The 13,643-nt window shown below is 49.7% G+C and overlaps 1 protein-coding gene across 2 annotated transcripts; it reads left to right on the top strand.

Annotated features, from left to right (window-relative positions):
* Positions 1-8,393: 8,393 nt before the first annotated feature.
* On the top strand, positions 8,394-11,373 carry LOC112303322 (serum amyloid A protein). 2 transcript variants are annotated; one of them, XM_045194285.3, is made up of 4 exons: positions 8,394-8,462; positions 8,885-8,973; positions 10,753-10,891; positions 11,042-11,211. In XM_045194285.3, the coding sequence occupies exons 2-4, from the start codon at positions 8,889-8,891 to the stop codon at positions 11,046-11,048; spliced, it is 231 nt and encodes a 76-aa protein (XP_045050220.2). In that variant the 5' UTR covers positions 8,394-8,462; positions 8,885-8,888; the 3' UTR covers positions 11,049-11,211. The 2 variants fall into 2 exon arrangements, with proteins under 2 accessions (XP_045050220.2, XP_024414638.1); XM_024558870.3 differs by having other exon boundaries at positions 8,395-8,462; positions 11,080-11,373.
* Positions 11,374-13,643: the final 2,270 nt, after the last annotated feature.

The following is a 13,643-nucleotide window of genomic DNA, read 5'->3' as shown; positions in this document are numbered from 1 at the left end:
GTTGTGCGATGAAGTTGCAGCCGAGTGGGAGGTGCCAGGCTCCCAGTCTGTGGAAAATTGGGGTGAGCTCTGTTTCCCCCATGTTGCCCTTGTGGTCACTGCCTATCCCTGGGTCGCTCTGCATCAGAAACATCATGTGGGTGCACAGCTGCTCAGGGGCTGAGGGAGGAGTACGGGGTGAGGGAGTGGTCAGTCCTGCAGCCCAGCAGGGCAGAGGCCAGGACAGGAACAGAGGCTGGTGGACTGCATGTGCCTGCTGGTGCCTCTTCCCCAGGCCATCGTCACACCCTGAGGGCTCCGTGTTGACAGTGGCTATGGAAACGCCTTGCAGAGGGGCAGGCTCGGGAGGAGGTGAAGGAGACCACACGGCCTGCAAGCAGTATCCGAGTGGCTTCATCCTGGACAGCGTGTTATGCCCGCTCTGCCAGCATGGCCACTCACCACTGTCCCCTCACCAGATACTACACTCCAACACCTAAGCCCACTGAGCTGGCTCTCGCTGGACCCGGCTCTACTCACGCACACACATGCATTCGAGGCAAGAGTGCCAGCTTCCCAGGAAGAACGAGCTCACAGGGCAAAGCCACCTCACATCCAAGTAGCACAGCAACTCTGAAAGAAAGACAACAACCTAAAAAAATAATACTGTGTTTTTCATAATTAGTGAGTAGGAGAGAAGCAAAGGAAACTTATAAAACTGAATAAATTTTATCAAAGGGGTAAAACACAGTAGGAACTAAACATTATCAGTTTTGAAGAAGAATCAAATGAAAATAAAATTATAACACTTAATAAAACACCTTAACAAAGAAGTGAATAACAGATCAATGCCAGTGCATAATAAATCATCTGTCAGAACTGCTCCAGGAACTGTCCCAAGAGGCAGCAGAAAGAAGCAGAGAGGGGAATTGTTAGAAATTTTCAGAAGACTTAGGGAAGTCATAGGAGTATCTGTACCGGTCTCCAAGCAGAAAGAAAACAGAAAGGTAGAAGCAGTCCAATTCCTGACTCATCATGAAAAGAACATGTTCTGATACATTTGGTAACCTAGATAAAAAATGTATTTTTGGAAAATAGAAATTCTGAAGTGGGCACATGAAGAAATAGAGAAGCTAAGTAGAACAATATCCATAAGTAAATAGAAATAGTAGAGACTGTGCCCCCAAATCCTCCAAAACATAGACTCCAGTTTACAGTTTACTAATACAGCTACTGAGAGAATTCGGAGACTGACATATCGAAGGTAAAATTTTAAAAATGGACGGCATTTCTCTACAACAATTCTTTTAAAAGACTTCACTTATTTATTTTTAGAGAGAGAGAAAGGGAGGGAGAATGAGAGAGAGACAAACAGCGATCTGTGGCCTCCCATTTGCTACCTGACCTGGGACCGGACCTGCAACCCAGGCAGGTGCCCCGAGGGAAATTGCCGGGGAGGCCCCTCCCCTGAGGCCCGATGCCTCGCTGGCTGAGCCGCACTGTCAGGACTCTACGTCGGTGAAAAATACAAAACAGAATGGTACCCGAAACATTAACTACCTCGGAAACAACCTAAGAAAATGCACAAGTATTTACAGAGAAAAAAGGAAAGTTTGTTAAGGAATAATAAATAGGGATGTATGTCGTGTTTGTGGAGAGGATGTTTTGACTTAGATATAAAGTATTAATTCTCCCCAAATTAATTTATGCATTCAGTGCAATGCTAATCAAAAATTCCTAGTGGAAATTTTTAGGAAGGCAACAAACGCATTCTGAGGGGATGAATAAAGGTCCATGAATAGTTAAATCGATTAAAAATAAGAGGGAGAGGAGACGTGTGCTGGACTCCGAGGTGCGTGAACTGGGGGTTGACCCCAGCGGGGAGACTTCTGTGATGGCATCCCCAGGGCAGAGGCTGTCAGGGCAATGGGGGAGCTGGGAGAGTTGGCAGCCCGGTGACGCCCACAATTCCCCGCCCAGGCCTGAAGGAAACCATTTCCCCGGAGAGCACGTGGGGCCGTGGAGAAGAGAGTCCTGCCCCTGTGACAGACTCGCTCTTCCTGGCCGTCATCTGCTGATCTGTTGGCCTCGCATTGTCTGAATAATAATCAAAACTATACTTTAAAACAAATCTTCTTATTGTTACAAGTATTTCAAACAGAAAAGAGAGACAAAATGATCCAAATAGAAAACAACAAAAAAAAACCTGGTGCACATCAGCAGTGGGAGGGAGCATCTTGAGGCAGCCAGGCAGGGGTACTGGGTGAGAGGCAGGATGAGGCGCTGGCCCTGAGGCATTCAGGAAAGTCAGTATTTGGAGCTGATACATCTCAATGGAGATGGGATGGGGCTGGGGTGAAGGTCTGAGGAAATACAAAGCGTTTCCTTCTCTGATGATTCTCCACCTGTCTGAGGGACCCCAAGGAATACAGTTGGAAGAGCAGCAGGTGTGGCAGAAGTTGAGAAACAGATTCAGGACATGCTGTATCCAGCTGGACAGAGGAAGCCACAGGCTCAATTCTCCCTTGACCATGAAACCTTCTCGCTGATCCAAGTGCCAGTATTCCACGCCTTTCTCAAGTGTGCGGGGCCTGGAGGCAAGCACGTTCATATGCCAAGAAGGGCAGTTATGCCAAGCAAGGACTCAAGTCATTATTATCCCCAGTGTTTCAATGAGTGGCACCTGCCCCACCTTCCCTTCTAAGATCCGGTAGGGTCAGGTCTCCTGGCTGTGAGTTCCCCACCCCTGGGAGTAAATGTGGTGAACTGGGAGCTCTTGGGTTATGCTGAGGCTTCAGAGAGGGGAAGGACCCTGGTCCTGAGCAGTATGTCCACTCAGGAGGTCTGACCAGAGGATCACTACTGAGATGATGGAAAGGTGTGAGTCTCCATTTAAATAGGGAATCTGTTTTTTTAAAAAATTTTTAATTAAATTTATGGGGGTGACATTGGTTAATGTGAATCAGTGTTTTTTAAAAGATTTCATTTATTTACTTTTAGAGAGACTAGAAGGGAGGGAGAGAAACATCAATGTGTGAGACATACATCCACTGGTTGCCTCTTGAGCACTCTAACAGCACACCCACAACCGGGGGCCTGGCCCTCAACCCAGGCATGTGCCCTGGCCAGGAATCGAACCGGCGACCCTTCGGTCCATTGATCCTCATCAGCCAGGGTGAAAACCAGTTTTGCTTAAAGGAAAAGTGGAAAGCAAATCCCCTGGACCTCAAAGGACTTTTTATTTATTGAACCACTGTGTTGTAAACCATGTCTCGCAGAAGGTAAGAGAAATCAGGAGTTCCAGAACAACACAGAAGGCCAAACAAGCACTCCTCATTTTGCTAACTAATCAGATTGAGACAGACTGTCCGGTAAATCTGAAAATTTGACTTGGCTCAATCATAGGCGGTAAATTCCCATGTTAGCGGTTATTGCCAGTCAGTGCAAAGGAGAGGAATCTCTTTTTGACAGAACATTTTTATTGTCCACCTAGGGTGAAAACCTACCTTTTCTGTTTTATTAAATTGAAAAACATGCTTAAAAATCTAGATTTCCAAAGGGCTTAACTGGTGTAGAAGGTTTAATGAGGATTCATAAGATGCATTTTTAATTTTGAACAACACTTAAGAATTTGGGGGACTTAAATTTTTTTCCCTCCCCAAAGGAGTTCTTAATTTCACCAATACTCTACAATTCCATATGAGATTTGGGGTTTTGAGTAGTATATAATTCTTTTTTGCAAAATATTTAAAAAGAGGAAAACTGAAATATTTTAAAACACAGTGTGGAGCCTTCCTGTGCATTGAGAACACTAGTTCCAGACCCCAAGGCTGGCCTCGCGGTTGCTGAGAGAGGGCTGGTCGCAGAACCGCCCCCCCGCCCCGTCCCCCAGCACGACCTGGTCCTTGCTTCGTTCCATCAGGTAGACAGAATGCAGGAAGCTCCGGAGGAGCGATGAGGTTCAGCCGACAGCCTCCGTCTGGCAGACAAGGCAAAAAACAGTACAGGCAGGTTTGAATCCAGGTTTCCTTGGCCAAGGGAGTGCAAACCGGGCACACCAAGCTTGAAGGAAAGTGTTCTCTAAAAATGAGGGGATGTGGACTTGGTAAGAAGGGACACACAGAATTAGGAGTCCCTATACTTAATTAAGTAGTTGGTCCTTTCCGTGCCTCCTTATTATCTTGTTTAGTAAAAAACAAGAGGAAAATCATCTCTTCTGTCCTCCCAGTTCCAAGAATCAACAAAGGGAGGGCAGGAAGTAAAGACGCAGGGGACCTTTGGACAGCTGGGCCATATCTGATATTCTTAATTTTAGGGAGGACAAGATGGGACGAGTAATGATGTTAGTCTCCGGGGAGAGCTGCTCTTTGGGGAGACAGCAATCTTAGGAGGATTAGTGACCCCTTGCCTTCTCTTTTCCTTTCTTTCTACTTTTTGTACACATAATCTTTCCCATGTTGAATTGGAATCTTACTGTCTTTACCGTCAAATAAGCATGAGTTTTTTTCCATGCATGTATGACCACTCTTCTCCCCAATCACGTGTCTCATTTTCACGCAGGCATAGCCTGGATCCGGGTATTCCCGCACCCCCATCTCCACGCGTGCCCAGCATCTAGTGTAGCGGGTGCTGCATAGAAGGCCCTCCATGAGGAGTTGATAGATGCACACACATGTCATTACAGGGAATTCTGAAAGCCCAGAGTACCACAAGCACTTCTCACTAACTAGAAATACAGCCACTGTTGGACGTGCAACATCCTAGGTTGTGTTTCACTGTGGGAACGTGTCTTCGAACAGAAATGGGATCAAATAAAATTGCACTTTTTCCCTTAAAACATCATCTATACTTCCCCAAATCATTAAATGCTCTTCCACAATATGAGTACATGGCAGAGCAGTAAGTTAGACTAGCTCCGCTGGAATCTAAGACTTGGCTCCTAACTTCTATGCCAAGCTGCCTCCAAGTCCCAGGGGCTGGGTTTTAAGATCTGTGATGGGAACTCGGTGTCACAATATCTACTGGAAAGGTATCCTGGTGTTTTGTAATGGGGTTTTCTGTTAGAGATAAGCATGGAAAATGGAATGCGCAAAGTCCAGGTTTCTGTTCCCAGATGCAGAGATAGCTGTGTCCGATGGCATTCTCCCAAAACAAATCATCCAACCTGGAGTTACCACCAGTGCCCCTCATATTTTTAAGGGGTGTACAAGTTTGTGGGAAATAACACTGTTAAGGTATGGAAGCAAGGAGCTGAGTAGAAAGAGCTCTGTCCAAGGCACATGTGCATCCTTGGTTCTGGTCCTGAGCGAGCCATTTCTATTCTCTATACCTTCTCCTTCAGAAAGAGAATGTGGATGGGGTGTTTCTTTGTGAGTAAAGGACAGTCATTCCTAGGAGAGCCGGGGCACACATTAACAAGAGTGGATTGACTGCCTCTGTGAAAGTTTAATTCATAAATAAACAAACACACCTGTCCTAGGGAGGAGGGTTGGGTCCTCTTTCCAGTAACGAGAGCTCTCAAAAACGCCACGACCTGGCTTGTTGGGCCTGTGCCTGCAAGTTTAAACGATGTGTGTTAGTTTGAAGGGAAAAGGACTCATGAACGTGGACAACAGTGTGGTGATTGTAGCAGGAGGTGAGTATAACAGGACTAAATGGTAATGGAAAAAATGCCCCCTGCTGAGGAGACAGCAACATCTGCAGACTCAGGGAGTGTCAGAGGCTGGCTGTAGGGCATGGCCATTACCTACACTTTCCCAGGAAACAGACTGGTGCTTCCCCCTCAAGGGAGAGCAGTAGAAACACCCTCCCAGTTTCTGACAGACCCAAAATCTGGGCTCTGGAGACTCCACTCATTAGCCTACAAGGAGCCCTGCCCAGCTGATTCTAGGGGAATAATCCAACACAGACTCAGGCTAGTGGCTCGAGTGGGGGGGTGGGGCAGGGAAAACACCAAGCATCTTCCCTGAAGCCTGACAGGCACCTGACCTGCGAGATCCAGGAGCCTCATCTCCCCAGTTGCACCAGAAGTCCTCTCAGCCACAGTTAGGTCTGCGACCAGCCTAAGACCGACAGCAGGCCCACAGGCAGAGACAGGCAGAGGTAGATCCTATGGTGACTCAGGACGTTGCTGACGCACACCTGGTCCCTGTGCTGATACAACCGAGATTTGCAGAGCAGCTTGGCTCATCCTGGGTGCAGCCAAGAAAAATTAAAAGAAGAAAAAAGAAAAAAAAAGAAAAAGAAAAAATGGTAATGGGAAAAAATGCAATAAAGATTAAATCAAGTAAATAAATAAATAAAAACTTATAAAATGTGAAAATAAATAAATAAGAATAAAATAATTACATAACATTGTAAGAAAATGCTAGCTTCAACCCCTTAAACTGATTTCACAGCACTCTACTAGGTTATAGCTGGAATTTGGAAAACACTGACATAGGTGATTTTCGTTGTGTGCCCCAGTCCTAATACCCTACGGTAATGATTACATACGGGATTTCTTTGCAAAAATAAAAACGGTGTGCATTAGTTTGAAAAACTAACCTCTTATTTACAAAGTTCTCATGTTAATCATGTATTAAGAGTATACCGTATCTACCCTCATTAACCACTCTTTTCCCTTGCCCTCCTCCTTTTTCCCTCCCTTCTCTCTGAAACTTCTGTTAATAGCAGACTTGGGAACATCTGGAAAGAGATCAGAAAGGCATCTGCATTGTTCATTTGACTGTCCATTTGGACTTTCAAGAGGTTGTTCTCCTGGCTCTTCAGTATCAACCTTCCATAACACAGCACCCCATCCTCGGCCTCAGAGCAATACATGATCTCAGCCTGCAGTCACTAACCGGCACACCAAACCACTGTTTTCTGTTTCCTGTTGCTTCTTCAATACATGTTGCTATTTTTCATAGCACATGTCTGGATACCTCCTGGCCAGGCCTCCTATATCCAGGCCTCATCTCACGGGGCTGACACTGTGGATGTCTTCAGCTCACAGTGACAAGAGGTCAGACACTGGCCCCAAGGCCCCACTCCTAGGTAAATACAGGAGACAAAGAGCTCTGCCCTGCTATTCCCCTGACAGGGAGCCTGGCACTTCCCCAGCTGGGCTGTCACTTTCCATAACAGACTTTACCTCCCTCTGTTCTTTATAGGTTTCCTAGTGTTTACTCTTCAGTTCTGTTAAGGAGGGGAAATTCTCCCCCACCATACCTCTTGAGTTCTTATGAATGAACTAGTAACAAAGGTGGCATAAGACCAGATCAACAGGAGTTAAAAAACCCATTTAACATGTAGACACAGGTGATCATAATGGATGTTCACACAAATGATGGAACCAGCCAGCTTTTAATACTTTTTGGACAAAGAAACAATGAAGTTGTGACAATCTGACAGGACAAAGTAGTTCAGGGTTTGGTTCTCATTAGTGAGGAATCTACACAGGGTTTGAGCTTGGGTAGCAATTTAGGAAAGAAGTAACACGGTTTGCTATAAACAGGCTTTCCTTACTTCTGGCACTAGGGTGTCCCTCCCAGCCCCCTGGATGGGGTGTAGGGGGAGAGGGTACCTCGCACAGGGGAGATTTACTTCTTGCATGAAGCACAGTCCCTTCTACTTGACGGACCTCAACGAGTAGCCAGATTATATTTATTTATTTTTTAATTAACATTTTTATTGAAGTATAGTTGGCATATAATATTGTGTTAGCTTCAGGTGTACAACATAGCGATACGACATTTCTATACCTTATCAAGTGATGACCACAGTCAGTCTGGTAGCATCTGTCACCATGCACAGTTCCATGATAAAATGAAGGAGCCAGCTTAGATGTCACGCTGCCTCGGAGGCGGAGCCCGCTGAGCAGGCCTCCCTGTGCCTTGCAGCTGAGAGCTTAGCATATGCAGACAGAGTGGTGGGAGCAGCCCTCCAGGGCCCCCATGAGATTTGGCGGGCTGGCCTGTTGGTTATGAAGCTCAAGGGCTTTCCACAAGAACTCAGAGGGATTTCATTGCTGGCACACCTACCATCTGGCCCCTCAGGGACCACCCTGAGGAAATGACCAGGAAAGGAAAGCAAGGACCTGGCTGGAGCAGACACCCTCCAGCTGCACACCGCCCTGCAGCCTGGGTGCCCCACTCTGGAGCTCCACACCCTCCCCTCCACAGCCCAGGTGGCCCTGCCTGAGCCCCTCCAACTCTGACAGCAGTGCCACCCTCTGACCCGAGGCTGCCGGGCAGAGCAGTCTACCTGGTGTCCTTGAGGTTGCACAATGGGGAAGTGACCTGGGGCTGAAGACAGCCACTGGTGTCCAGGGAGCGTGCCTCTGTACTTTGTTGGAGAAATGGCCTGGAGGGACTTTGCCCAGGTGCCACATCTGGCTTTTCTTCCCTCCCCATGAGCCCAGCAGGGAGGGCTCGGGGTAAATAAATAGCAGCCACCTGCACCCAGCAGGCAGGGACCAGCTCATCCTCCACGGGAACCAGGTGAGGGATTGCTTTCAAAGTCTCACTCAGTTTTCTCTTTCCCAGCAAGACTGTGCACTCACGTAAACTAATGGTTCTCTTTGGTGTTTGTGTGTATGGGGTCTGTGCTGGCAGAGGAGCACAGGGCAAGTGCTTTTGGAGGAACTGCAGGCTGCTTTAGGAGGGTCCATTTGGTCCTAACTGCCCTCTTCCCCCATCACGGTTCCCTTGGTGACCTCTTACACAGTCTGGGTTCAGGGCTGATGGGTCAGAAGGGAGGGCCATGGCTCTGACCAAGGTGCTCCTGCCGTGTTCCTAGAAGGACAAGGTCGTCCCATGAGAACAAGTGGAAATGCACAACCGGGCTCCCTCTGCCATGCCAATCCCAAAGGCAGCTGTGCCCGCCTTGCCCGAGTCTCCCTGACCCTCCCCTTCCATTGCAGCACCATGAAGCTCTTCGCAGGCCTCCTTTTCTGCTCCCTGGTCCTGGGGGGCAGCAGCCAGTTCTCCTTCCTGAGTGAGGCTTATGAAGGTAAAGTCGCTGGAGGGGGTGGCACCCAAGGGCACTGGGACTCACCCTGAGCACGCTTCAGGGGTGGGGCTATTACTGAGGTTGTGTTGGCCGATGGGGTAGATAGAACGTGCCAGGTGTTGGGGAGCTTTTCACCAAACAGATCGAAACCCAAGGGATTTCTTTCAGTCACTTACTACAGGCAGAGCATTCATCACTCCCCGCTGAAAGGTGAGTGGGACTAGGAGACACAGAATAGGTCTTGAAATGGTAAAAAATTTCCCTCAGGCCAAACCGCACCAAGTATGATATAAGCTGCTATCTTTCCTTCTCCTCCTCCTCCCTGCCCCGCACTGGCTTTCTCCCTCCCTCCCTCCCTCCCTCCCTCCCTCCCTCCCCTTCCCTAACTGGATGCTTTGGAGAGACCTGCAGCTTAGCTCCTGCTGGGGCTTCCTGTAGTCTGTGACACTGTCCCTGCTTCAGTCCCTGTGCGACCCTTTTCTAGCCTTTTAACCGACAACAAGGGGACTGGTAACATCCATCGAGGCTCCTCTGGGAACTCAGCACTTGCACGCAGTTTAGGGCGAGCGCCTCTCCTGGTCTGCCTGGGTCTGACGAGGTTTCCATGCCACTTTCAGTGCTGACAGGCACAGCTGCGGCCAAGCTGGGACAGCTGGTCACCCACCTGAAGTGGAGAACAACTGGGTGAGGCAGCGTCTTGTCCAGCCTCAGGGTTAGAGCCGCTGAGCATGTTGAGCGGGGCCTGTGTGCCAGTCTCCTGTCACAGAGCAGAGTTGGGACCCGGGGGAGGACCAGGCCACAGCCCTTGCCAGCTAGATGTGCCTCAGCGCCCCTTCCTAGAGCTCAGTGGGTGTGAGTCTCAGCTGCATGCTGGGTCCCCCGGAGAGCGTGAAAAACTCTCGACACCCGAGACCACCCCTGAGAGTCAGATGCAGTTGGCCTGAGACGCGGCATCAGACTTTCCAAGTGTCCCAGTGACCAGAAAGTGCAGCTGAGGCCGAGGAGAAGGGTCAGTGCTCTAGAGCTCGCCGGCTCACGCCATCGGTCCAGGCCGTTCACAAGGTTTCCAGGGCGCCCTTTATGCCCCGAACACTCACAGGGACTGCAGTCACACTGTCGTGCGTTCTGTCTGCAAGACTACACACTGCAGGCGTCAGGCAGCTGTGCTCTCCGTCTGCGCCTTTCTCAGAAGCTGCTTTCCACGTCCCCACCGAGCTCCCCGGGCTCCCTGGCTGCTCCCATGCATAGCTTCCCTCCATAACACAGCTTCTTGATCCCGAGCCAGTGTGCTGCCCTGGGACATGTGGCCTGGGTGGGTGGTACAGTTTTCGTGGGCACAGTGGGAATACGGGGCCCGCATCTATCAGACAGAGACGCAGGGACGCTGGGAAACTCCCCACAGCACTCAGGAGGGCCCAGGGGAAGGAAGGAATCACTGGCCCCAAATCTCAGTAGTGCTGGAGTTGGGAGGTCCTGTTCTCAGGGCACCTCCCTTCTGTCCTCTCAACGTGAGTCATTGAGCCGGAAGTGAGAGGGAGCCGTAGAGTGGGTCCCCTGGGTCAGACCACCAGTACAACCCAGCTGCGCCCCACCAGAGAGACTCTCCTCAGAGTCACCTGGGAAAGCCCACTGAGTCTCCTTGGCCTCGGGTATCCGGGGTGGTGTGGCCACAGGCTGAAATGGGTCAGTGGCAGGTTTCCGTCCTTGATTCTTCCCTAAGGGTGTCCCGATTCTCTGATATTTCACCTGATATCTCTGTGCATGTGCTTTCCTTCCCAGGGGCTAGAGACATGTGGAGAGCCTACTCCGACATGAGAGAGGCCAATTACATAGGTGCCGATAAATACTTCCACGCCCGGGGGAACTATGACGCTGCCCAGAGGGGCCCTGGGGGTGAATGGGCTGCTAGAATGATCAGGTAACCAGGCTCCTGGGGATGCAGGGTGGTGGTGATCAGAGCTTGTCTGACTTTGGGGATCAGGAGGGTATAGCCCTGGAAAAGGACCCTGTAGGGACCTGTGGGGTCCCCATCACGTTCTTCCTTTCCACGTCCTCCCTGAATTCCCAGGCTCTGATTCACCTCCTACCTGCCCTACTCCATTCCAGCAATCTCAGAGAGCAGTCTCAGAGAGTCACAGACTTTTTCAAGTATGGAGACAGCGGCCATGGAGTGGAGGACTCGAGGCAGGACCAGGAAGCCAACGAATGGGGCCGGAGCGGCAAAGACCCCAATCACTTCAGACCTGCTGGCCTGCCGGACAAGTACTGACCCTTCACTGTGCTCCCAGGACCCAGCTGTGAGGCCCCTGAGGGCAGGGACACCCAGTCATTCAGTTCCACATCCCCATTTGCTGATTGAGGGCACCTGATGGGTGTGTAATAAACACTTAGGAGATGGAATGTTGACAACTGTGTGTTATTCCTGGTGTAGGGACTGCCTCTTTGATACCAACGGGTGATGGATGGGCACGTATTAAAAGGCTGAGCTTGTGCCTGTGTGTTTGGGTGGAGGGGACACCATCTCAGGGTCCAATGGGACACACAGCCTGCGGCAACCCTCTGGGAGTCAGAGGAAATCTCCCCCTCTCTCCAGGTTTCTAGGTCACACTGTTGCTCCTCCTCACTTCCTGTCAGTTGTGTCCTGTCACTTTCTCTGCCCCCAGGGTCTTATCTTAGTCTCCTGAGTTCTGTCCCTCAGTGGCTTCTGTCTGGGGGCAGGGGACACAGCCATGGGAGGATTGGACCATGGGATCCAGTTCCAGCAACTCCCACCTTGATCGCCTGGTCATTTCTCAGCAACACCTGCAAGTCCAATGAGTAACCCATTTCTGTCTGTCACATGGAAGAAATGCCTCCAAAGCGTTTTCCTCACTCTGTCTTACCACCTTATTTCAAGCCTCAATGAAGATGCAATGCCTTCTCATGTGTGAATATTTCCTCACAACTCCTTCACCTTAACTAGCTCAAAGTGTGGAATTGGTAGTAAAGAGAAACGCTGATACAAGGATCATTTGTCAGTTGTAGTATTTACTAAGGAGCAAAGAACACAAGAAGGAATAAATTTGAGAAAGGGCGCCCCACAGGGCTGAGATCTGGGGCTTAAGGAAAGCCTGTGGCCCATCAAAAGACTGATACAGAGGCTGGGTGTCAGAAGCCACAGCTGACAACAAGAACTTCCCTCGAGAGCTGCCAGTGAAACTTGGCAGAAACTACCCAGATGCGGTTGCACTCCCTGGGGATGCCACTTGCTTCCTGCAAGCGCACTGGCCACAGCCCCCTTGGGGACAGGAGTCAGAATGCTGCCGAACTTTCTGGAAGCCAGCTGTCAAGAAGCAGTGCTAGGGGTTTAATTATATCCCCCCACCCTCAATTTATGTCGACGTCCTACCTTCCAGTACGACCGAATTTGGACTAAGGAAGTCATTAAAGTTAAATGGTGTCCTAAGAGGGGAGCCCTGGTCTGATAGGATTGGTGGCCTTATGGAAGGAGACGAACCGATTGCCAGCGCATGCTCGAGGTTCGCGCCAGGCAACCCACGCCAGGATGAGGGTCAGCAGGAACCACACATGGGTGGCAATCAGACTTTGCTGGGGTGTGGGAGGCTGGTGAATGGTAGTTATAGTAGCTATTTTACTTCATCCCAAAGCCAGACTGTGCACCATACTGCACAGGCCTCATTAGATTTAAGCTGTAGAGAAAGTCTTTGTAGTTTTTAGGGGGAGAAACTGAGCTTTAGGGGTACGTGCCTCGGCTGTAAAGGGGGCAGAGGCAGGACTGCAGGCTGGTGTGTCTGACTCCAGAACCTTGCATGAGCTGTCCAAGGCCAAGAGGGTCGGCAGTGGAGACCCGCCGTCCTTCCCCGGTCTCGAGCACTGGGTGTGAATGGCCAGGAGAGCACTGATGCCGAAGATGCCGGCTTGTTCAAGGAGAGACCCCACATCTCATTCATCCTCGTGAGCATGATGCCAAATCCAGGCACTCAATCACTGCTGTCCAATAAATTACTGCATTGAAAATAGGGCTGTAATCCACATCACTCTTCATTCTTATACATTTTCCTCTTCTTAAGAGACAAATGTCTTGAGCTCTGACCAGTGTGGCTTCATTGGTTGGGCATCGTCCTCAAAAGTGGAAGGTCACGGGTTTGATTCCCGTTCAGGGGGTACACCTCGGTTGCGTGTTCAGCCTCCGGTATGAGAGACAACAGATTGATGCTTCTCACTTACATCAGTGTTTCTCTCCTCCTCTCTCTGAACATAAATAAATAAAATCTACTTTTAAAAAACTGTTCAAAGTCTTAAAAGAGCTGCCCATGTTCATTTCTGGTTCCTCACTTCTGACTCACACAGGACCCGCTCCAGCCTGGCCTCTGTCCCCACCACTCCAGCTAAATAGCTGCTGTCACCATTGACATACATGTTGCCAAAAACAACTGATGTATTTATGTCCTCTCATCAGCAGGCCTCTGAGCAACACTCAAGTGTTACCCTCTCCCGCCTTCCGAGACGGTTTTCCCTCTTGGCTTAGTAATACCACACTTTACTGGTGTGTCTACTCCCATTTTCTTTATCTCCTTAGCTAGGTCTTCCCCATCTCCTCCAAACCCTAGGTGTTCCTCAGACTGTGTTCTGGGCTCTCACTTTTTATTTCTCTAAGCTCTCAAACAAAT

The sequence above is a fragment of the Desmodus rotundus genome, chromosome 5 (genome assembly GCF_022682495.2).
Source record: "Desmodus rotundus isolate HL8 chromosome 5, HLdesRot8A.1, whole genome shotgun sequence".
NCBI lineage: Eukaryota > Metazoa > Chordata > Mammalia > Chiroptera > Phyllostomidae > Desmodus > Desmodus rotundus.
The sequence above is the reverse complement of the archived record's forward strand: the minus strand, read 5'-3'. Positions and strand labels throughout refer to the sequence as shown.